General features: G+C 48.9%; 1 protein-coding gene across 1 annotated transcript in view; it reads left to right on the forward strand.

The window, feature by feature from the left end:
* LOC310768651 (leucine-rich repeat and fibronectin type III domain-containing protein 1-like protein) overlaps positions 1 to 24121 on the forward strand; it is a 68050-nt gene extending 43929 nt beyond the window's left edge. The window contains exons 3-6 of the mRNA XM_083627217.1: positions 13469 to 14079; positions 17700 to 17821; positions 22153 to 22314; positions 23796 to 24121. Of these exons, the coding sequence (XP_083483343.1) occupies positions 13469 to 14079; positions 17700 to 17767 (679 nt within the window). The 3' untranslated portion in view covers positions 17768 to 17821; positions 22153 to 22314; positions 23796 to 24121. The remainder of the gene's footprint in view (positions 1 to 13468; positions 14080 to 17699; positions 17822 to 22152; positions 22315 to 23795) is intronic.
* Positions 24122 to 24420: the final 299 nt, after the last annotated feature.

Consider the following 24420-nt stretch of genomic DNA (forward strand, 5'->3'; position numbering starts at 1 on the left):
AGGGAGCTCCGGGGTCCTTTTCATCTTAAAGACATCTCCGTGTTTGTGATGGTTTATCCTTGCCGGAGGGGAAGGGCAGGTTGTGCGGTCAGCGAGCTGGATTTTTGGCTTCGGTCAGCGCTGAAAGGATTCGGCAAATGTCAAGAACTGTGGACAGGGCTATGCTGTGCGACACTTCTGAATGGCAGCTTCTGGAAACCCCGGGAGATGAGAGTGTTCCTGTGGTCGTATCCTGCTTCCCTTTGGGGCATCAATTTGGCCCCTGTGAGAACAGCCATTGGCCTGATCCAACAGCCAGGCTTTAAAAAATTTTCTAACGGAACCCGCAGGTCTAGAGGCAGTCTATCTAGATCCCCAGGTACTTTGGGGTATTTGGCCACTGAAATAATCATATAGAATCATAGAATTGCAGAGTTGGAAGTGTGGGATGTGAAACACAAGAGCAGTCAAGTACAACCTTCCTAGAGGGAACATGTTTACACATGGGGAGGAATGTTTGTCCAGCCAGCAGGAAACCGAAGAGGAGAGTGTGGGATGTGAAACACAAGAGCAGTCAAGTACAACAATCCTAGAGTGAACATATTTACACATGGGGAGGAATGTTTGTCCAGCCAGCAGGTAAACTTCCTGTTTCCTTCTGGGCTGGGATAGACTTCCTCTGCATGTGACTAGAGGTGGGCATGGCCTCACCTGTGCAGGTAACGACAAAAGCACAGGGCAGGGCAGCCATTTCTCTCTCTTTGATTACATGCATCGAAGAAGCAACATCTGCTTAGCCAAAGATGCTCTCTTCCAGCCAAGAGAGGACAAAGGGACTGTCTCCTTATGAGATACTTTCCAGGTATATGTTACTTTTCTAAGCAAAGCCTGCCTTCTGGGATCCAACAGTGAACAGAATGTGAGTGAGTAAACTCTTTTTATACTTTTATAGAAGACTGTGTCGTGTCTTATCTTTTATGAGGGAATAAGGGGGAAATACCAGAACAGTTATTCTAGAGGCTTTAGCGAGCCTGAGCAAACGCATCCGCTGTGAGTTTAACAAGGGGAATGTTACTCTGCTAAATTGTGAACTTGTTTACACAAGTTGGAAAGGCTATAATCAAACAATATATCCTCTCCTGCATCCCTGAACATTCCCACAGTGCTCAAATCTGGTATAAGGGTTTCCCACTAGATGGGCCATTGACTCAATCAAGTACCCAGGCTTTTCTTATGGAACCTCCACGTGCAGAGTCAGTCTATCAACATTCCTAGATTCTTAGATGTATTAGGCCCCTGGATGCTGGACCAGATGGGTCCTTGGCGTGATCCAACCGGCTTTTCTTATCTTCTTATCTTATCTTAAGCTCCCACTATACGTTTTCTCTCTTCCTGCAGAGCTGCCTTCATAATTTAATAAGCCTCCGCCGTGTGCTCCCTGCCTGCCCCGATCAATGCCGCCTTCTCTCAGAAGGAGCAAGGAGACCCTCTTCCAATTAGTTTATTTAAGAGACGGGCTATTATCAGGACCGATCGCAGCAGCTGCTTGTCTCTGATATGCTCTTCTCTCTCTCGGCTGCTGAAATCTGCTTTTTTTGTGGGGCGTCTGTTTTATTTATGTTTATTCCTCTACTAATGTTTAGCGTCCTATTGTTTCCCCCCAGCCGTCTCTCTAAGTCACCTTGAAGACTTTTTTGCACGCGGTCGGAAGTAAGGGGAGCAGGCTGCACAACTTGGCCAGGAGGAAAGCGCTTTTGGGAAAGTCAACGCGGGAAGCTAGGGAGATCCTTCTTGCTGAATCAGAACTTGTTGTTGTTGTTTAGTCCTTTAGTCGTGTCCGCCTCTTTGTGACCCCCTGGACCAGAGCACGCCAGGCCCTCCTGTCTTCCACTGCCTCCCACAGTTTGGTCAGACTCATGCTGGTAGCTTCGAGAACACTGTCCCACCATCTCGTCCTCTGTCGCCCCCTTCTCCTTGCGCCCTCCATCTTCCCCAACATCAGGGTCTTTTCCAGGGAGTCTTCTCTTCTCCTGAGGTGGCCAAAGTATTGGAGCCTCAGCTTCAGGATCTGTCCTTCCAGTGAGCACTCAGGGCTGATTTCCTTCAGAATGGAGAGGTCTGATCTTCTTGCAGTCCATGGGACTCTCAAGAGTCTCCTCCAGCACCATAATTCAAAAGCATCCATTCTTAGGCGATCAGCCTTCTTTGTGGTCCAGCTCTCACTTCCATACATCACTACTGGGAAAACCATAGCTTTTACTATACGGACCTTGGTTGGCTAGGAACACTGGTCCACAAATCCCAATACTGCCAACACGGACTGGCAGAAGCTGTCCAGGATTTCAGGAAGGAGCCTCTGCCATCGTTACCTGGAGATTCCAGCAGGACTTGAACTTGGAACCTTCTTGTTTGCCACTGAGCCCCCAGTGCCCTGTGTGTGATTGTGCGCCTGTGTTCAGCAATTTTCCAGAAGCCGCGATCAAATTCCGTGCCTAAATCCAGCACCGTGATGAAGCCTGATATGGTGACCTGCATTAAAATCGTGCAAATCAAGGCCCTGATTGCCTTTGCATGAATTATCCTTCCTTTTCTTCTCGGCTTCTTTGCATAATTCATTCTGCCTCTGAAGCGCTAGGAGAAGGAGAACCGCAGTCTCCTGACCCCCAACCATGAAGCTTACATAAACAGCTCCTCCTCGGGGCTTCTGAGATTCAAAGCCTGCTTCTGCAAACCTAAGGTCTAGAAGCTTTGTGTTGTTTTTTTAAAGGGGCAGAGATCCTTCGGAAACCGAACTGCTGCATTTGCCCCTCAAATCTTGGCATGTGCCAACAGCATAAGAACATGGGTAGAGCCTGTATGCTGGATGAGGCCAATGGTCCATCTTGTCCAGCATCCTGCTCTCACAATTGCCAAATACCCTTAAGAACCAAGAGATCCAGATAGACTGCCTCAAAGCCTGGAGGCTCCATAAGAACCGAAGAAGTGTCTGATTGCTAGCTCAGGCCAAGGGCCCACCTAATCCAATATTCATAGCTGTCAACTTACAGATTTGTAAATAAGGGACCAGCAGCCTCGAAAATAAGGGATCAGCAGCCAAAATAAGGGATTTTAGTCAACCAGCAGCCAAACGAAGCCTCAAGAGGTGGTTCCCACAGCGCAGCAACCCGGCAAAGGGGATGCAGCAAGGAAAAACACCGTCACCTCTCCGCTGGGAAGCGCTGAGCAAAGGCGAGTCCCCAGGCAACGCGGCCGATTTGATCGGCACAAGGCATGCAAGCTCCACCTCCCAGTCATTCTTAAACTCCTTATTGGGTGAGCAACGCAGCCGAGCAACACAGTTGGAGCCTCCCTCCTCCCTGGCCGGCAGGGAGGGAGGGAGAGGAGCTGCTTCCTTTGAAACCCGGGAAATTTAAGGGACATCATCAATAAGGGACAGCAGCGGGACACGGCGCTGGGATAAGGGAGTTTCCCGTCAAATAAGGGACAGTTGACAGCTATGCCAATATCCTTTTCCAGGGGCAGAGTTGGTTAGAGCGTGGTGCTGATAACGCCAAGGTTGCAGGTTTAATCCTTGCATGTGTGGGATGTAATATCACCAAAGCAGTCAAATACAACATTTCCTGTTTGCCCAGGGTAGACACGCAGGGGAATGTCACTCCAGCCAGAAGGGCTGCCTGCCACGCCTGGTTGGGAGCATCCTATAGAATCATAGAATCATAGAATCCTAGAGTTGGAAGAGACCACAAGGGCCATCGAGTCCAACCCCCTGCCAAGCAGGAAACACCATCAGAGCACTCCTGACGTATGGTTGTCAAGCCTCTGCTTCAAGACCTCCAAAGAAGGAGAGTCCACCACACTCCTTGGCAGCAAATTCCACTGTCAAACAGCTCTTACTGTCAGGAAGTTCTTCCTAATGTTTAGGTGGAATCTTCTTTCTTGTAGTTTGGATCCATTGCTCCGTGTCCGCTTCTCTGGAGCAGCAGAAAACAACCTTTCTCCCTCCTCTATGTGACATCCTTTGATATATTTGAACGTGGCTATCATATCACCCCTTAACCTCCTCTTCTCCAGGCTAAACATGCCCAGCTCCCTTAGCCGTTCCTCATAAGGCATCGTTTCCAGGCCTTTGACCATTTTGGTTGCCCTCCTCCTTCCTCTGCATGTAACTCACTCTACGTGGGGCTGCCCTTGAGACTGACCCAGAAACTCCAGCGGGTGCAGAATGCCGCGGCGAGACTCCTTATGGGGTCCTTGCCATGGGATCACATTCATCCAGTGCTATACCTGCTGCACTGGCTCCCGGTGGAGTACAGGGTCAGGTTCAAGGTGCTGTTTTTCACCTTTAAAGCCCTATACAGCCTAGGAGCCTTGAACCTACGGGACCGCCTCTCCTGGTATGTCCCACGGAGGACCTTGCGGTCTTCAAACAAAAACATCTTGGAGGTTCTGGACCACAGGGAGGTTAGGCTGGCCTTGACCAGAGCCAGGGCCTTTTCGGCCATGGCCCCGGCCTGGTGGAACGCTCTCTCACAAGAGATCAGAGCCCTGCAGGATTTGACATCTTTCCACAGGGCCTGCAAGAGGGAGCTGTTCCGCCAGGCCTTTGGTCGGGGTTCAGTCTGATTCTTTTCTTTCTGTATAAGAACAAGCATTAAAGAGGCCTCCTGGCCTGCTCACAGGTCCTTTATAAGACCAGTGGTAACAGTTGGCCCTGGAGAATATTAACCACTCTCAATTTTACCCGTGGACAGCCATCTGCCAGATTTTAATTTGCTCTGAACTAATTCTAAGATGTATTTATGGTCTCATCCCTTACAAGTGGATGAAGCTTTCTCTGTAATTGTAGCTACAAACTCAAGCCTGCCTTCAAGACCATACTGTGAACTGAACGTAAAGAAACTTTATCATTACTTTCCGTGGATTTGTAACTGGCTGCCTGACCGAACCCAAAGGGTTCCTCTTCATCCTGGAGAAGAGTGACTAGTGGGGTGCCACAGGGTTCTGTCTTGGGCCCGGTCTTATTCAACATCTTTATCAACGACTTGGATGATGGACTCAAGGGCATCCTGATCAAATTTGCAGATGACACCAAACTGGGAGGGGTGGCTAACACCCCAGAGGACAGGATCACACTTCAAAACGACCTTGACAGATTAGAGAACTGGGCCAAAACAAACAAGATGAATTTTAACAGGGAGAAATGTAAAGTACTGCACTTGGGCAAAAAAAATGAGAGGCACAAATACAAGATGGGTGACACCTGGCTTGAGAGCAGTACATGTGAAAAGGATCTAGGAGTCCTGGTTGACCACAAACTTGACATGAGCCAACAGTGTGACGCGGCAGCTGAAAAAGCCAATGCAATTCTGGGCTGCATCAATAGGAGTATAGCATCTAGATCAAGGGAAGTAATAGTGCCACTGTATTCTGCTCTGGTCAGACCTCACCTGGAGTACTGTGTCCAGTTCTGGGCACCACAGTTCAAGAAGGACACTGACAAACTGGAACGTGCCCAGAGGAGGGCAACCAAAATGGTCAAAGGCCTGGAAACGATGCCTTATGAGGAACGGCTAAGGGAGCTGGGCATGTTTAGCCTGGAGAAGAGGAGGTTAAGGGGTGATATGATAGCCATGTTCAAATATATAAAAGAATGTCACATAGAGGAGGGAGAAAGGTTGTTTTCTGCTGCTCCAGAGAAGCGGACACGGAGCAATGGATCCAAACTACAAGAAAGAAGATTCCACCTTAACATTAGGAAGAACTTCCTGACAGTAAGAGCTGTTCGACAGTGGAATTTGCTGCCAAGGAGTGTGGTGGAGTCTCCTTCTTTGGAGGTCTTTAAGCAGAGGCTTGACAACCATATGTCAGGAGTGCTCTGATGGTGTTTCCTGCTTGGCAGGGGGTTGGACTCGATGGCCCTTGTGGTCTCTTCCAACTCTATGATTCTATGATTCTATGATTCTAAAAGAAGACTGTGTTGTCATTATTGTTTTTAAGAGGGAACGAAAGGGGATTTGCCAGGGACAATCCAATCTGGAGAAGCCAGACTGGATTAACTCAAATGGTTCTAACGAATCCATCAACTAGCAATATACAGGGGAATGTACTCTGCTACCAGCTCACTAGCGTGAGTGAGGAAGGATAATACTTAATATATCCTCTCCTACTATCCTCAACTTTCCCACAGTATGGGGCAGCTGCAAATTCCTGCATTGCGGGGGGTTGGACTAGATGATCCTCAGCGTCCCTTCCTGTGGGAATGTTCAGGGATGCAGGAGAGGATATATTGTTTGATTATAGCCTTTCCAACTTGTGTTAACAAGTTCACAATTTAGCAGAGTAATATTCCCCTTTTTAAACTCACAGCGGATGCGTTTGCTCAGGCTCGCTAAAGCCTCTAGAATAACTGTTCTGGTATTTCCCCCTTATTCCCTCGTAAAAGATAAGACACGACACAGTCTTCTATAAAAGTATAAAAAGAGTTTACTCACTCACATTCTGTTCCCAATTGGATCCCAGAAGGCAGACTTTGCTTAGAAAAGTAACATACACCTGGAAACTATCCCATAAAGAGACAGTCCCTTTGTCCTCTCTGGGCTGGAGAGCATCTTTGGCTAAGCAGATGTTGCTTCTTCGATGCATGTAGTCAAAGAGAGAGAGATGGCTTTCCTGCCCTGTGCTTTTGTTGTTACCTGCACAGGTGAGGCCACGCCCACCTCTAGTCCCATGCAGAGGAAGTCTGTCCCAGCCCAGAAGGAAAGAGGAAGTTTACCTGCTGGCTGGACAAACATTCCTCCCCATGTGTAAATATGTTCACTCTAGGATTGTTGTACTTGACTGCTCTTGTGTTTCACATCCCACACTCTCCTCTTCAGTTTCCAGTAACTCATGTTCAGAAGCAGAGCTGCCTCCTCTATGAACATGTCTAATTCTCTTCTAAAGCTATCCAGGTCAGTGGCCATCACTGCCTCAAGTGGCAGTGAGTTCCATAGTTCATGCTCCGTGAAGAATTCCTTTGTGCTACCCGTTCAGCTTCATTGCACCTCCTCTATAGGAGAGAGGGAGAAAAATGCTTCTCTTTCTCTGCTCCAGCCATGATTTAATAAACTTCCATCTTCTCGCCCCATTCTCCTTTTATCTAAACCGAAAAGTCCCAAATACTACAACTCTTCTTCAGAGAGGAATCGCTCCATCCCCTCCATCATTTCTGAAACTTTCCCAACTCTAGAATATCCTTTCTGAGGGGAGGGGACCAGAATTATGTGCAAAGTTCTCCAAATGCAGTCGCACCAGAGATTTGTATAATAATAATAATAATAATAATAATAATAATAATAATAATAATAATTTTTTAATTTATACCCTGCCCTTCCCGGTTCAAAAACCAGGCTCAGGGCGGCTAACAACAAATTTATTGTAAAAGCAGCAGAAAACACAGTATAAAAACACGAATAACAATAAAATTCAAACTTCAGAAATCAATTTAGGGGAAATCTATCTAATAAGCATTAGATAATCACCAGGGACGCGGGTGGCGCTGTGGGTAAAACCTCAGTGCCTAGGACTGGCCGATCGTATGGTCGGCGGTTCGAATCCCCGCGGCGGGGTGAGCTCCCGTCTTTCGGTCCCAGCTCCTGCCCACCTAGCAGTTCGAAAGCACGCCAAAGTGCAAGTAGATAAATAGGTACCGCTTTATAGTGGGAAGGTAACGCCGTTTCCGTGCGCTGCGCTGGTCCTGGCACGCCAGAGCAGCTTCGTCACGCTGGCCACGTGACCCGGAAGTGTCTCCGGACAGCGCTGGCTCCCGGCCTCTTGAGCGAGATGAGCGCGCAACCCCAGAGTCGGTCATGACTGGCCCGTACGGGCTGGGGTACCTTTACCTTTACCTTTAATCACCAGGGCTAGCTGGCTGAATTAGTCATTATGTTATTGGCAGTTTTATTTTCACTCCCTTTTCTAATGACCTCCAGCATGGAGTCGTTTCAGGTAGCTTTCCCCGAACTTCAGATGGCGGCGTTGGGATTGATCTACCCTGCGTCGAAATTATCGGTCCCTCGTCACCATTAAAACCCGAAACTGGTTGCTTCTGACGTGTGTGAGGACGAAAACAACTTCTCCCCAGAGCGTCCCACCCCCTCTGTCTGTGTGAGTCACCTGTCGGATGTGCCTCCTGACAGGAAGAGTGACTCAGTCAGAGACCCAACAGGTGGCTCATTCCGTCTCCTTTGAGAGCGATGGAGCGATTCCGTGACGCCGACAACTCAGTCGTTTCTCAGCTGGATATGCCTGGAATGGAAAAAAGAGCCCCTTTTCTCCCTCTCTCGTGACACTAGATTTTACGTTGCAAGATTCAGGGCACAGAAAAGGAAGGTTAACGTTTCGTTAACCTGCGGAACTCTCTGCCACAGGAGGCAGGGATGGCCAGCAAATATGGGTAGCTTTAACGAGAGTTGGGCAAATACATGGAGGCAGAGGTGCTGGGCTGTCACCAAGATTGGGGGGCCAGCAGATGTTAAACGGATCAGGACCGCCTCTTTCCATATGAACCTACCTGGACCCTGAAATCATCTTCCTTTTTCCCCCCTTCCAATTTTTTTATTAATTTTCCAAATTTATAGCTAACGTATCAACAAATATAAAAAGAAAACATCAAAAAACAAACAAACATAGATCCTGACTGTAATAATTCCTCTTTTGTTAACATTGTTAGGTGACTTCCTCAAATCCCCCTGTCTGAGTTTCCATATATATCATTGTAGCAGTTTTCCAAAACTATTTTCACATAAAATTTACTTAGTCAATTAACATCTTTCTTTCTTTTCATTTTAACTTTGAACATATTATTCTATAACATGCCATATTTAAATCCTAGGCCAGTCTGATACTTGCAAGCAATTCTGTTTAGATTATCTTAGCATATTTAGATAAATAGTCTTTAAATTTCTGCCATTCCTCCCGGTACTCCTCCTCCTTCTGGTCGCGGACTCTTCCGGTCAGGTCGGCTAGCTCCCCAAAGTCTTCATCTTCATCTGCCATTCCTCCACTGTTGGGACTTCTTGTGTTTTCCAATTCTTAGCTAACAAAATTCTAGCTGCAGTTGTGGCATACAAAAACAATCTGACAATTCTTGGGCAATTCTAAACCTGTTATTCCAAGTAGAAAGGCTTCTGGTTTCTTGATAAATGTATATTTCAACATTTTTTCCAATTCATTATAAATCTTTTCCCAGAAGTCTTTCACCTTGGGACAGGTCCACCTTCTTTTTCTTTGCATTTCCAACATAGATTATCACTCTAATGGTAGATCTTTGCTAGTTTTACAGGGGTTAAGTACCATCTATACATCATTTTCATAACATTTTCCTTTAACACCATACATGCAGTGAACTTGACCCCTCCTGGCATCCTGATACCTGAGTGCCAGACAGGTAGCCATTCCAGAAATAACAAACCCAGATGAAGACAAAAGGGTGTGATAAACTTGGCTGGGAAACAGGGAAATGTAAAGATCTCTTTTGTTCCACTTGATGGGTGTTTGGTGGAGGGCAAGGGGAACCATGGGGCAGGGTCCAGGATGCTCAGATTCCTGCCACCAGACCTCCCCTTTCATGATGTAACCATGATGTATTAGTGCTGTAGTTTGGGGGGGGGGTAACATGGGGATTAGGTAAAGGTAAAGGGACCCCTGACCGTTAGGTCCAGTCGTGACCGACTCTGGGGTTGCGGCCCTCATCTCGCTTTATTGGCCGAGGGAGCTGGCGTACTGCTTCCGGGTCATGTGGCCAGCATGACTAAGCCACTTCTGGCGAACCAGAGCAGTGCACGGAAACGCCGTTTACCTTCCTGCCAGAGCGGTACCTATTTATCTACTTGCACTTTGACATGCTTTCGAACTGCTAGGTTGGCAGGAGCAGGGACCAAGCAACGGGAGCTCACTCCGTTGCGGGGATTCGAACCGCCGACCTTCTGATCGGCAAGTCCTAGGCTCTGTGGTTTAACCCACAGCGCCACCCAGCTAATAAAAGTTTGGGGGCTCTTTTGTTCGGGGCTTCCACCTTGTTCCACCTGGTGGCAGGTGGGAGTCCTGTCGCGACAGTCTTCAATCAAGACCAAGCCTACTGGCTGCTGTTTTGCTCTGGTATTCCTGGCTGGTGTCCTTGTTTTTTGTCCAAGGCAGCCCTCAGATTTCTCCGTTAACAGTTGAGAGGAACAGGGGAAGAAGCTACCTTAGAGCATGCCACTCTGTTGTTCCAGTAGCTACTGCAAGGACTGAGAGAGAATTGCCTAGGATTTCAGACCAGGAGTTAGAGGCAGCCAGCGGGGATTGGACCCTGGGCGTTCTGCATGCAAGGCAGGTGCACTCTTCCGCCAATCAAACGGGGTGCCTCTGCCCAGACTTTCGTGGAATATTCCACCTCGCTTCCCTGCACCGTCCTCCTCTTCTGTTTTTCCTTCTTCCTGCACACATCCCCCCTCGAAGCTGCTGAGTTGCTCCTCTTATTTTGCAAGGAGGCAGAGAGGCTGTCAGAACCTGTCCCCTGGGTAGCTATGCCTCCCCTTCCCCCTGCGCCCTGGCAGATGGCCCAGAACTAGCCTGTCTGCCTGCCTGGCCGGAAAGAAACGGCTAATGTTAAGTGACCTACTTACGATGCGGAATGCAGCCATGTTGCCTGCCGCCTCTCCAAATCCCGGCTGCAGGCGTGGGAACGCAGAACTCCGGAGGCTGAGTTGATGCGAGGCGGTGGGGAGGGAGGCAGGCCAGGAATGGGGGAGACCCGGTCGCCCGGCCTCAGAAAAGGGCATTGTGGAGTTGGAAAATGTCCAGGGAGAAGTCATTCCCCTCCTCTCTTGTGAAGCAAGACACCAACGCGGACATCCAGGCAGGAGAGTCGAAAGGGAACTCTCCCTTTGAGCAGGGTACAATAGATTTGTGGATCTCTCTGCCGCAAGATGGGACGCGGGTGGCGCTGTGGTTTAAACCACAGAGCCTAGGGCTTGCCGATCAGAAGGTCGGCGGTTCAAATCCCCGTGACGGGGTGAGCTCAGTCCCTGCTCCTGCCAACCTAGCAGTTCAAAAGCATGTCAAAGTGCAAGTAGATAAACTGGTACCGCTCCAGTGGGAAGGTAAATGGTGTTTCCGTGTGCTGCTCTGGTTCGCCAGAAGCGGCTTAGTCAATCTGGCCATATGACCTAGAAGCTGTACACCAGCTCCCTCGGCCGGTAAAGCGAGATGAGCGGCGCAACCCAGAGTCGGCCACGACTGAACCTAATGGTCAGGGTCCCTTTACGTTTACCTGCCACAAGATGCATGAGGCTTATAATAATAATATTATAATAATAATAAATTTTATTTATACCCTGCCCTCCCTAGCCAAGACGGGGCTCAGGTTGGCTAACACCCGATACAAAAACAAATTGATTGAAATACAACTTGAAAAACAAGATTAAAATACAACTTGAAAACATTAAAACTTAGAGAGATGTCGATGGCTCTGGCTTGTCTCACCCCCTGGTACAGGTTCATGAAAGGGTGACTAAATTGATCCAGGGTTATGGAGAGGCTCAACAAGGAAGAAAGGCTGTAGCACTTGAGACTTCTGTAGTTAAGAGAAAGAGTGTCTTCTTCTGCTGAGCAAGATTGTCTTCCATAAACACTGTTTTAACCGTGTGTCTGTAAGTGGCTGTGGAGGCTGATTCTGGATCCGCACGTCCCTCCACAGTGGGGACATTGGTTTCCCTGCGGGAGTTGATCCCGGTGAGCGTTTGCCAAGCGTGCCTTCCTCTTAGGGCAGGCACGGCCAAACTTGGCCCTCCAAATATATAACAATATCCTGAGATTTCTCTGATCTCAGGACTTTCCCCCACCCCACCCCTGGAGTCCCATTTTAAACATTTAAAACCGCATCTTTTTCCAAACTCTTAACTTTTATATCAATCCATATTATCCATGGCAATTGTTACACTGCAAGTGAAATCAAAATCCTGTCAATGTTTCCATCTGCTTACAGTGGTCTCTTAGATAAGTTATAAATTTTTCCCATTCTTTTGTAAAGTTTTTGTCCTCTTGGTTTCTGAGTTTTCCAGTCAGCTGCTCTTTAACTCTCTCGGCAATCTGCAGAAAAACCTGAATTGCTTTTTGCTCCAATTCAGCGTTAAAGAGCAGGTTTTCCTGGGGAAAGCGATGGTGTAATAATAATAATATAATAATAATAATGATTGTTACAAGGTAAGAAAAGGTTATTTTTGTATGCAACAGCCGCAGCTAGACTTGTACATGCAAATAATTGGAATGGAAACACCATACCCACAAAAGAGGACTGGATTTGTAAATTATCTGAATTTATTGATATGGCGAGACTAACAGCAGCCATAAGGTACCAGACTAATCTATTCTGAGGGCAGAATGGGAATGCTATGAAGAGTACATGACTAAACACTGGTCTAAGGACAACATGTTGGTATGTATGGATTAAGCTTGTAAACGAAAATAAGAAAAATGTAACTATATTAAGAACATTAAGGTTAAGATATATAAGATGCAATGTACACTAAGAGACGACGAGCTGTGGGAGAGGGAATTCACAGGAGTGTATTATTTTCTTTTTTCCTCATTTGTGTTTAAGTATGTGAGATTGTCAAATGTCTGTTTGTTTGTGTATTTTTTAAAATAGAAATTTAAATAATAATAATAATAATAATACAGTGGTACCTCTGCTTGTGAATAGGATCCATTCCGGAGGCCCATTCGCAACATGAAAAGAGTGTAAGCTGAAGCGCCATATCTGCGCAGGTGCGCGGTGAGATTTGGTGCTTGTGCGCATGCGAGAGTGGTGAAACCCGGAAGTAACCCTTTCTGGAACTTCCGGGTCGCCACGGGACGTAACTTGAAAGAACATAACATGAACCAAACGTAACATGAGGTATGACTGTAATAATAAAAAAAAACCAACGCTCAGACACAAACCAGGAAAGTGCGGACCTGTGCCTAGACATCATGGGGCAAAAGGTACCGTATTTTTCACTCCATAAGACACACTTTTTTCTTCCTAAAAAGTAAGGGGAAATGTCTGTGCGTCTTATGGAGCGAATGCGTGGTCCCTGGAGCTGAATTGCCCAGGGGCAAAAAGCAGATCGTGCTTTTTTTTTTTTTAGAAAGAGGGAAGGGGGTGTTGAAACAAAGTCACTGAGCAGCTGATCAGCAAGCGATTGGGAGGGAGATAAGGGACTCTAGCGATAAAGGAGGCTGCCAGGGAGGGGGGAGGTAAAAACCCATGGATCCTCATGAGTTTTGCATTGGGCTACCCCAAACTCACCGTCAGATCACATATGCCTGTGACCACAAAAATCATACATCCACTGTTTCGTTCAGAATATTTTTTTTTCTTGTTTTCCTCCTCTAAAAACTAGGTGCGTCTTACGGAGCGAAAAATATGGTAAGTTTGGATGAGCCCTGTTAACTCTCTCTTTCTCTCTCTCTCTCCCCATCTCAGAATGATCCCTTCGTCCAGCAAAGCCTTCCTGGTGAAGGACCTGGCCTCTGGGCGGGACTACAACTTGTGCGTTCTGGCGGTCTACAACGACGGGGTGACGTCTCTGACGGCCACCCGCAGCCTGGGCTGCGTGCAGTTCAGCACCCCACAGGACGCCCCCCAGTGCCACTCGCTGCACACCCAGTTCCTGGGGGGCACCATGATCATCATCATCGGGGGCATCATCGTGGCCTCCGTCCTGGTCTTCATCATCATCCTCATGATCCGGTACAAAGTCTACAGCGGGCAGGAGGAGCACAAGAAAGCCAAAGTCAGCAACGTCTACTCGCAGACCAACGGGAACCAGCCCCACGGAGCCGGCCTGCCCTGCTCGGCCTCCAGACCCGAGGGGTGGGGGGTCGCGGACAGCTCGGGGGCCGCCCGGGTGCGGAGGGACTGTAGCGTGGTGGCCTTGGGCAAGGACAGTGAGAAAGGCCCCAGGAGCCACCCCTCGGAGATGGGGGCCGAGGAGGCGCCGTCTCCCCGGAGAAGGAGGTGGTCACGGACTAATGTGGACCTCCATAGCAACCCCTCTGGGCCTGGGGGAGAGGTGTCCAGGGCAGAAGAGCAAGGTAAGTGAGTCGGGAATGTGGGAATGTTCAGGGTGGCAGGAGAGGATATGTTGTTTATTAATATCCTTCCTAACTTGCTCTAGCAAGTTCCTTTACTTAGCAGAGTTTACATTCCCCTTTTTACATGCACAGCAGATAGCTGGTCGCAGGCTCGTGTGAGCCTCTCACTATTATACAATTCAGTCTGTCTCACATTAAATTGTACGTTCCTGGCCAGTTCCCTCAAATCCCTCTTAAAAGAATGAAAAATGCTGCTGAAGTGGCATACATAAATAAAGTCCTCCTTTCTTTTGGTATGTGTTGACCTAAAATACCTAATAAAAAGGCTACTAGTTTTTTTTTTACAAAAGTTATTTTTAACATTTTCTTCAATTCATTGTATATCATTTCCCAGTAGGATTTTACCTTCTTACAATCCCACCACATATGATAGAACGTACCTTCTGTTTCACATCTCCAACACTCTTTCTTTTCGTTTTGGTACATTTTTGAAGCTCTCCTCCCCTCTTGTATCCCAGAGCCAGAAGAGGCGTGAAGAGAGCGGAGGAGAGGTTGGCTTCATGCAGGCGCAGTCTCCGCTTGCTTGGGGAAAGCCCCGGAGAGGAGGGGACTTAGAGGGCTGTGAGGAGACAGAGGTCCTTTGGCTGGGTCGTGACGATATGGGATTGGGGGTGGCAACTCCCATCTCTTGCGGGGGCGCAATTAGTGTTTGGGTGTAACTTTCAACACCTCCCTTTATACGGAGGCGCAGATTGCAGCTAGAACAAAGGCAGCATTTTTTCATCTCCGCCAAGTTAAGCAGTTGGCCCCTTACCTCTCTCGCCCTGATCTGAACACTGTGATCCACGCGACGGTCACCTCCAGACTGGTTTATTGTAACTTGCTCTATGTGGGGCTGCCCTTGAGACTGACCCAGAAACTCCAGCGGGTGCAGAATGCCGCAGCGAGACTCCTTACGGGGTCTTCGCTGCGAGATCACATTCACCCAGTGCTATATCAGCTGCACTGGCTCCTGGTTGGAGTACAGGATCAGATTTAAGGTGCTGGTTTTAACCTTCAAAGCCCTATATGGCCTAGGACCCTCGTACCTACGGGACCGCCTCTCCCAGTATGTCCCACGGAGGACCTTACGGTCTTCAAACAAAAACATCTTGGAGGTCCCAGGCCACAGGGAGGTTAGGCTGGCCTCAACTAGAGCCAGGGCTTTTTCGGCTGTGGCCCCGATCTGATGGAACGCTCTGTCACAAGAGACTAGGGCCCTGCGGGACTTGACATCTTTCCGCAGGGCAAGACAGAGCTGTTCCACTAGGTCTTTGGCCAAGGCACAGTCTGACTCCCTCTTTTGGCAATCCTCACAGAACCTCTAGCCCAATGGTTGCCATGAATTTGATTGGAATTAATTTTATAATGAAATGATTTTAGAATGTTTTATTGTTTTACTGTTGTTAGCCGCTCTGAGCCCGGCTTTGGCTGGGGAGGGCGGGATATAAATAATTTTATTATTATTATTATTATTATTATTATTATTATTATTATTATTATTATCAGTATCAGCAACTGATTTTCATGGAGGAATTAGGCCTGACACTCAACCAAGTCTGTGGATATATATATTTTGCTAATAATGAGTTAACTCCATCTTTGAACTGTGTGCTTGCTGACCGGCACTCTCTTGTGACAGGAGAGGAATCACACTGCCTGTCACACGATTCTTTCTTGGTTCAGGGGGTTGGCAACCAGCAAACTCTGCCCAAAATTTGGCCCTCTCTGAATGGCTCTCTTCCCCTGGTCCCAAGGCAAGTGGTTCTGAACAGCTGGCTGCAATTGGAGATGTGGGATATGGCTGCTCCCTTTCCTTTTAAACTTTCCTTCTCCTTTCCCCCGTTCTTCAGACCTTCCACGCGCTGCTGTGGGAAAGACATTCACTCAGTTTTTGATGGCTGCATTCGACCTGCAGTGATATTGGGTTTCATTTTTTTTTAAATGACTGACATGCAATGGCATCCGGAATTTGAGCACCCGACCGCGTGCAAGGTTTTATATGTGAATCTTGCCCAAACTATTCATGAGAGGCCTGCAAGGCTAAGCCTCTCAAACATCTGCATTTGTACATTTGCATTTGGGGGGAAATCAGGTTCAAAATCCGAACGTTTTTGCTTTTCCGTTGTGATTTTAAATACCTGCTGCTGCTCTGAGCATTTCACAGAACTGATTTTCTAGAAGCAATGCAGTTCTGCTTGTGGAGAGGGAAAGCCACACCAAAAGTAATAATAATAATAACAACAATAATAATAATAATAATAATAATAAGAAGAAGAAGAAGAATATTTTTTTTTATTTATAACCTGCCCTCCCTAGCCGAAGCCGGGCTCAGGGCGGCTAACAACAATAAAATAGTACAACATACCAAAATCATTCATTATAAAATTAACTCAAATCAAACTGATGGCAACCACTGGGCCAGAGCTCTGCAAAGATTGCTAAAGGAGGGGGGTCAGGCTATGCCCTGTCCAAAGGCCTGGTGGAACAGCTCTGTCTTGCAGGCCCTGCGGAAAGATGTCAAGTCCCGCAGGGCCCTGGTGTCTTGGGACAGAGCGTTCCACCAGATTGGGGCCATGGCCGAAAAGGCCCTGGCTCTGATTGAGGCCAGCCTAACCTCCCTGTGGCCCAGGACCTCCAAGATGTTTTTATTTGAAGACCGTAAGGTCCTCCGTGGGACGTACCAGGAGAGGCGATCCCGTAGGTACGAGGGTCCTAGGCCATATAGGGCTTTAAAGGTTAAAACCAGCACCTTAAACCCGATCCTGTACTCCACCGGGAGCCAGTGCAGCTGGTAGAGCACTGGGTGAATGTGATCCCGCAGCGAGGACCCTGTAAGGAGTCTCGCTGCGGCATTCTGCACCCGCTGGAGTTTCTGGGTCAGTCTCAAGGGCAGCCCCACATAGAGCGAGTTACAATAATCCAGTCTGGAGGTGACTGTCGCGTGGATCACAGTGGCGAGGTCAGGGCGAGAGAGGTAAGGAGCCAGCTGCTTAGCTTGGCGGAGATGAAAAAATGCCGCCTTTGTTATAGCTGCAATCTGCGCCTCCATGGAAAGGGAGGTGTCGAAGATTACACCCAAACTCTTAACGGACAGTGCTGGCACTAATTGCGCCCCTGCAAGAGATGGGAGTTGCCCCCCCAAACCCATATTGTCCCGTCCCAGCCAAGGCAGCTTAATGAAAATTGGAGCTGATTGCAGCTGATTGAAATTGTTGCAAAGTGTAGAATTGGGGTGGGGTGGGGGCAGAGAGAAAATGGGATGTGATTCTTTGGCCGGGGATGGAAGAAGTGAGAAGGATAGACGAGGGGGAAGAGATCCCGGGGGCTTATGGACCAGAAACTTGCTGTTAGTGGGGTTTTCTGGCTTGAAGAGCTCTCTTGAATCTTTAATGGCTGTAAGGCAGGCAGAAGTTCAACAGGTGCTGTTTCTTTTACCACGCAAAGGGGGAGAAGCTGCAAGTCTAGCATGCCGACCTGCCTGGCACCCATCGGAGGAGCGGGTGCACCCTTCAAAGGGGGGGGCACCCAAGGCCTCTGCTCTAACACGCCCCCCCCCCGGTTGTCTCTGTTCCGTGCAGATCCCCAGCTGATGCCACCTGCTGGCGAGAGGAAGAATGGCGGCGAATGGACGGATGTCAAGATCTGAGCTCCGTTTGGGGGCCCCCAGTGGGAACAAGGCATGGCCAGACCGGAGCCTGAGGTGGGAAGTTCCCTCTCTCTTTCCCCACATCCCATCCGCCACTGCAGAGGAAAATTGCAGAGCGTAGTTGAACTGCGGAACTCCTTGCCACAGGAGACAGCAAAGGCCACCAACCTGGGCGGCTTAAAAAGAGGATCAAACAAATCCATGGAAGAGGAGAGGGCTTATCAAAGGCTACTTGCCAGCAGGGTGGATTTGATTTAAATCAAATCGATTTAAATCACGTTTTAAATCACTAGTCAGTAAGGCTTGATTTAAATCTTTCCCCACCCCCCCACTCATTCTTGCTGGTATAATCTTAATATTTACAACCAGATGAAGGAACGATAAATTTTCAGAGTAGTTTTTACGGTTGCCCGCTTGGCGAGTCCCCTGCGCACTGCGCTAAACCGGCACAGCATGGTGTGGGGACTCACTGAGTGGCGCCGAAAATCCTGCCGTGTGCAGGCGTGATTTTCGCTGCCTGGGCATGCGCAGAAGTGATTTGCGGCACCATCAAGATGCGCAGACGCAATTTCCGGCGTCGTGCTGCGCTGGTCCGGCCCACGGATGATCGCCGTTGGAGTGAACCAGCCCATGGTCGGTAAACTTTGCCACCCCTGAACTAGGACATGGGTAGGTAAACTAAGGCCCGGGGGCTGGATCTGGCCCAATCGCCTTCTAAATCCGGCCCACAGATGGTTCGGGAATCAGCGTGTTTTTACATGAGTAGAATGTGTCCTTTTATTTAAAATGCATCTCTGGGTTATTTGTGGGGCATAGGAATTCATTCATTCCCCCCCCCCAAAAAATATATAGTCCGGCCCCCCACAAGGTCTGAGGGACAGTGGACCGACCCCCTGCTGAAAAAGTTTGCTGACCCCTGGACTAGGACATGGGAGGGCAGGGTTCGAATCCCACCCCCTCAGCCATGAAATTCACCACCTTGGTCCGGCTGGTGCCTCTCAGTCCAGTCTACCTTGCAGGGGGGTTGTGGGGATAAAATGAGGAGACGGAGAACCATGTTAAACCACGTTGAGGTACTCGGAGAAAAAGTTGGGACGGAGATGCAATAAAACAATAATAATAGACAACACTGCTTCTTTCCCTCTCCACCAATTTAATCTGGATTTACCCATGGCTGGGGGAAATCCAATAAAGTTCTTTGGAACAACAGCATCCGCAACCCAAATCCTGTTGCCGACGTTTCCATTTGCAATATCTCAGCAGTTCTCTTAACAATATCAAGTCCCCTGGAGCCTTCCGAAGTTGAATTTCAGAGTGGGGCATGTCTGTGCATGCAGACTAAAGGATTGTGCAGTGTGCAGCTGCTGATAATGCATTTTGGAATCCCAGAACTGCCGAGTTGGGGGGACCCCAAGGGTCATCTAGTCCAGCCCCCACTGCAACGCAGGAATCGGAGCTAAATAATCCCTGGCAGTCGGACACGAAACCTCTTGTTTAAAAATCTCCAGTGAAGGAGAGTCTTCCACTTTCCGAGGCTTTTTGATCGTCGAGCGGCTGGCAGAAAGTCATTCCTATAGCGTAATCAGAATCTCCTTTCACATTATCTGAATCCATTGGTTTGGGTCCGTTTTCTATGTGACAGTCCTTCGGATATTTTAAGATAGAGGGACGCGGGTGGCGCTGTGGTCTAAACCACTGAGCCTCTTGGGCAGGGGTCAGCAAACTTTTTCAGCAGGGGGCAGGTCCACTGTCCCTCGGACCTTGTGGGGGGCCGGACTATATTTTGGAAGAAAAAAAAATATGAACGAATTCCTATGCCCCACAAATAACCCAGAGATGCATTTTAAATAAAAGGACACATTCTACTCATGTAAAAACATGCTGATTCCTGGACCGTCCGCGGGCCAGATTGAGAAGGCGATTTGGCCGGATCTGGCCCCGGGGCCTTAGTTTGCCTACCCATGGTAAACAGTGTTTCCATGCGCTCTGGTTTCCGTCATGGTGTCCTGTTGCACCAGAAGCGGTTTAGTCCTGCTGGCCACATGACCCGGAAAGCTGTCTGCGGACAAATGCCGGCTCCCTTGGCCTGAAAGCGAGATGAGCACCGCAACCCCATAATCGCCTTTGACTGGACTTCACAGTCCAGGGTGCTTTACCTTTACCTTTTATTTAATAATAATAATAATAATAATAATAATAATAATAATAATAATACATTTTATTTATATCCCGCCCTCCCCAGCCGAATATCTGTAGATATTGATGTTCCTCTGGCAGACAGATGTTGCAGGTTTGTGCGGCACATTCTAGCGCAGGATTCCAGTACCATACCCTCCAACATTTCTCCGACGAAAATAGGGACATCCTAATGGAAAGCGGGGTATTCCCGGATCAAATCAGAAACCAGGACGGCTTCTGCAAATCTGGGACACAGAATTTACCTGCGCCTCCATGGACAGCTGTGAGTCCAAAATGACTCCCAGGCTGCGCACCTGGTCCTTCAGGGGCACAGTTGCCCCATTCAGGACCAGGGAGTCCCCCACACCTGCCCGCCCCCTGTCCCCCCAAAAACAGTACTTCTGTCTTGTCAGGATTCAACCTCAATCTGTTAGCCGCCACCCATCCATTGTACTTCTGCAAGCTTCAGGGCTTCTTTTCCCTTAACAGGCTGATGCCGCCGCCGACCGCCCCCCCCCCCCATTGTGGGTTGGTGACATCATTTTGTCCACATAAAGTAGAGTACGTGGAGAATTGCGCTTGCTGCTCATATATATATGAGTTTCAGTGCCCAGACCAACCCCGCTCTTGGCTTCTAAATCAATAGCGGACGGGTTATTGCAGGGTAATTGAATATAGCAGGCATGGAAAAGGTTTCAGCCATCTGTATTCGCAGAGGGATGGAAGACCAGGGCTGGTTTCAAGCCTGCCTCCAGGCAGCTCTTTTCATGCTCCTGCCTTTGGGCCTTTAAAAGAAAAAGGGGGAAAGTATTTATTATTAAATCTTACCCATATAACCCAAATAACCAAAGAGAACCTCGTGAGAGAAGAACGCGTTAAAAGCTAAACTGAATCGAGCCTCGCATGGGATGGCCATGCTTTTAAAGCATATCGTTTTCCTCCCAAGAATCCTGGGAATTCTAGTTTTGTTAAGGGTGGGAACCATAGCGCTGTGGGGGGTAAACTGCAGTTCCCAGAATCCTTTGCGGGGAAACGATTTTGTAAAAATATATTCATTGGTTTTTCAAAGATTTTGTTGAAGCAAATCGAACAAATCACAGAATGGTAGAATTCTACAAGTTGTCAGGAAATCTTCAGCCATGGTTCCTGCATGGCAGGGGGTTGGTCTAGATGACTTTGGGGGTCCCGACCGACTCCACATTTCTAAGGCAAATCTGGGCATGTGCCAAGTGCCTTTCCCTAACTGAGGAGTAACAGATTGAGGTTGAATCCTGACAAGACAGACGGACTGTTCTTGGGGGACAGGAGGTGGGCAGGTGTGGAGGATTCCCTGGTCCTGAATGGGGTCACTGTGCCCCTGAAGGACCAGGTGCGCAGCCTGGGAGTCATTTTGGACTCACAGCTGTCCATGGAGGCGCAGGTCAATTCTGTGTCCAGGGCAGCTGTTTATCAGCTCCATCTGGTATGCAGGATTAGACCCTCCCTGCCCGTGGACTGTCTGGCCAGAGTGGTGCATGCTCTGGTAATCTCCCGCTTGGACTACTGCAATGCGCTCTACGTGGGGCTACCTTTGAAGGTGACCTGGAAACTACGACTAATCCAGAATGTGGCAGCTAGACTGGTGACTGGGAGTGGCCGCCGAGACCACATAAAACCAGTCCTGAAAGAACTACATTGGCTCCCAGGACATTTCCAAGCACAATTCAAAGTGTTGGTGCTGACCTTGAAAGCCCTAAATGGCCTCAAAAGCCCAGTATACCTGAAGGAGCGTCTCCACCCCCATCATTCTGCCCAGACACTGAGGTCCAGCTCCAAGGGCCTTCTGGCGGTTCCCTCCGTACGAGAAGCCAAGTTACAGGGAACCAGGCAGAGGGCCTTCTCAGTGGTGGCACCCGCCCTGTGGAACACCCTCCCACCAGATGTCAAAGAGAAGAACAACTACCAAACTTTTAGAAGACATCTGAAGGCAGCCCTGTTTAGGGAAGCTTTTAATGTTTGGCAGACTATTGTATTTTAATATTTGGTTGGAAGCCGCCCAGAGTGGCTGGGGAAGCCCAGCCAGATGGGCGGGGTACAAATAATAAATGATGATGATGATGATGTAGCTAGTTTTGGGCACATGGCTTTCGAGGGACGGTCTCCCAGAGGGACTTAAACCACCCCACTCCCAGATTTAAAACAACCGCTCTCTCTTTTTCTTTCCTCAGATCGGAGCTGGGACTTGCAGCTCACCCCTCCTACGCGTCCCTCCAACCTCCCGGCCTCTCGCCAGGCAGCGAATCAGCAGCAGGAGCAAAGTCCTGCCTTCGTGGACCGGATCGGGGGCTGAGCTGGGGCTGCCAGGGGGGGCCACGTAAAGAGGCTGGGAGGTGAGTTCGGGTCCCGTTTTCGAAATGCAACGCATCGGTTCGCCTGGGTGGTCTGCGATTCTGCAGCCGTGCCACACAGAAGGGCAGTTTTGGTGCCGAGTGCAAAGCCTGCCCCGAACGCAATGCCCCAGGAGTTCCATCCCCCCATGGCATTGTGGGTAGAAAGCACGGGGGCTGCTTTGACAATTCTGTCGGCCATCTTGTGCTACGTGGCATGTTTCTTTTCCCACAATGCCTCGGGGCAAGTGCCACCTGGGGCTGGTGGTTGCCCAAAATAATACAGAGGGCAACGTTCTGGTCGCCTCATCTCAAAAAGGATATTGTGGAGTTGGCAAAGGTTCAGAAAAGGGTGACCGAAACAAAAAAGGGAGTGGAACAGCTCCTTTACAAACAAACTTGTTATTTAACTTTTTAATGGTTTCATTGCATGGTTTTGTGGGATGTGAAACACAAGAGCAGGCAAGTACAACCTTCCTAGAGTATAAGCAAGTTCACAATTTAGCAGAGTAACATTCTCCTTTTTAAACTGACAGCGGATGCATTAGCTCAGGATCGCTAAAGCCTCTATAATAACTGTTCTGGTAAAGGTAAAGGTAAAGGTACCCCTGCCCGTACAGGCCAGTCGTGTCCGACTCTAGGGTTGTGCGCCCATCTCACTTAAGAGGCGCTGTCCGAAGACACTTCCGGGTCACGTGGCCAGCGTGACAAGCTGCATCTGGCGAGCCAGCGCAGCACACGGAAACGCTGTTTACCTTCCCGCTAGTAAGCGGTCCCTATTTATCTACTTGCACCCGGGGGTGCTTTCGAACTGCTAGGTTGGCAGGCGCTGGGACCAAGCAACGGGAGCGCACCCCGCCGCGGGGATTCGAACCGCCGACCTGACGATCGGCAAGTCCTACGCGCTGAGGTATTACCCACAGCGCCACCCGCGTCCCAACTGTTCTGGTATTTTCCCCTTATTCCCTCATAAAAGATAAGACACGACACAGTCTTCTATAAAAGTATAAAAAAGAATTTACTCACATTCTGTTCACAATCAGATGGCAGACTTTGCTTAGAAAAGTAACATACACCTGGAAACTATCTCATAAAGAGATACTCTCTTGGCTGTACTTGACTGCTCTTGTGTTTCACATCCCACACTCTCCCACAACTCGTGTTCAGAAGCATAGCTGCCTCCTCTATGAACATGTCTAATTCTCTTCTAAAGCTATCCAGGCCGGTGGCCGTCACTGCCTCCAGTGGCAATGAGTTCCATAGTTCAACTATGTGCTCCGCGAAGAATTCCTTTGTGCTACCTGTCTTGAATATTTCAGCATTCAGCTTCATTGCATCTCCTCTATAGGAGAGAGGGAGAGCCCAGATTCTTATAGGGGAAGATTTTCATCTTGCCTCCCAAAAATTGCTTTCCGTGAATTTTGCCCGCATTTCAGAGCATCGCGGGATCTAAAGGCCTTTTCCTATTTTCTCTCCCTCCCCAGGTTGAATTTCCGGACTGCACATCACTCCTCCGCTCTCTCTCCCATCACAATGGTGCTGACCATCACAATTCGAGGGGTGGGGCCAGCAGCCCCTGCCCCGGACCCTCCTTCACGCCTCCCGCGGGGTGGGAGAGTTGCGCTGCACGCTTGCCGAGGTCTCACCCATGTGCTGTTTCTACTGGATTCTCACTTGTGGACCCCCGCTTTTCTTTTCTACGAAGCTCGCTCCCGTTTTTCTAAACCGTGTTCCGCAATTTTCTAATAAACAGAGTTGGAAACCAGCGACGGATGGGGTGGCACCGGGAAGCTCCCTAAAAAGGGGTGTCTGTCTGTGTCTGTGTGGCTTCTTTCCATAGCTGTCAACCGTCCCTTATTTGGCGGGAAAGTCCCTTATCCCAGCGCTGTGTCCCGCTGCTGTCCCTTATTGATGATGTCCCTTAAATTTCCCGGGTTTCAAAGGAAGCAGCTCCTCTCCCTCCCTCCCTGCCGGCCAGGGAGGAGGGAGGCTCCAACTGTGTTGCTTGGCTGCGTTGCTCACCCAATGAGGAGTCTAAGAACGCCTGGGGGGTGGAGCTTGCATGCCTTGTGCCAATCAAATCGGCCGCCTTGCCTGGGGACTCGCCTT

The sequence above is a fragment of the Podarcis filfolensis genome (assembly GCF_964270895.1).
Source record: "Podarcis filfolensis genome assembly, chromosome: 8".
NCBI classification, from domain to species: Eukaryota; Metazoa; Chordata; class Lepidosauria; order Squamata; family Lacertidae; genus Podarcis; species Podarcis filfolensis.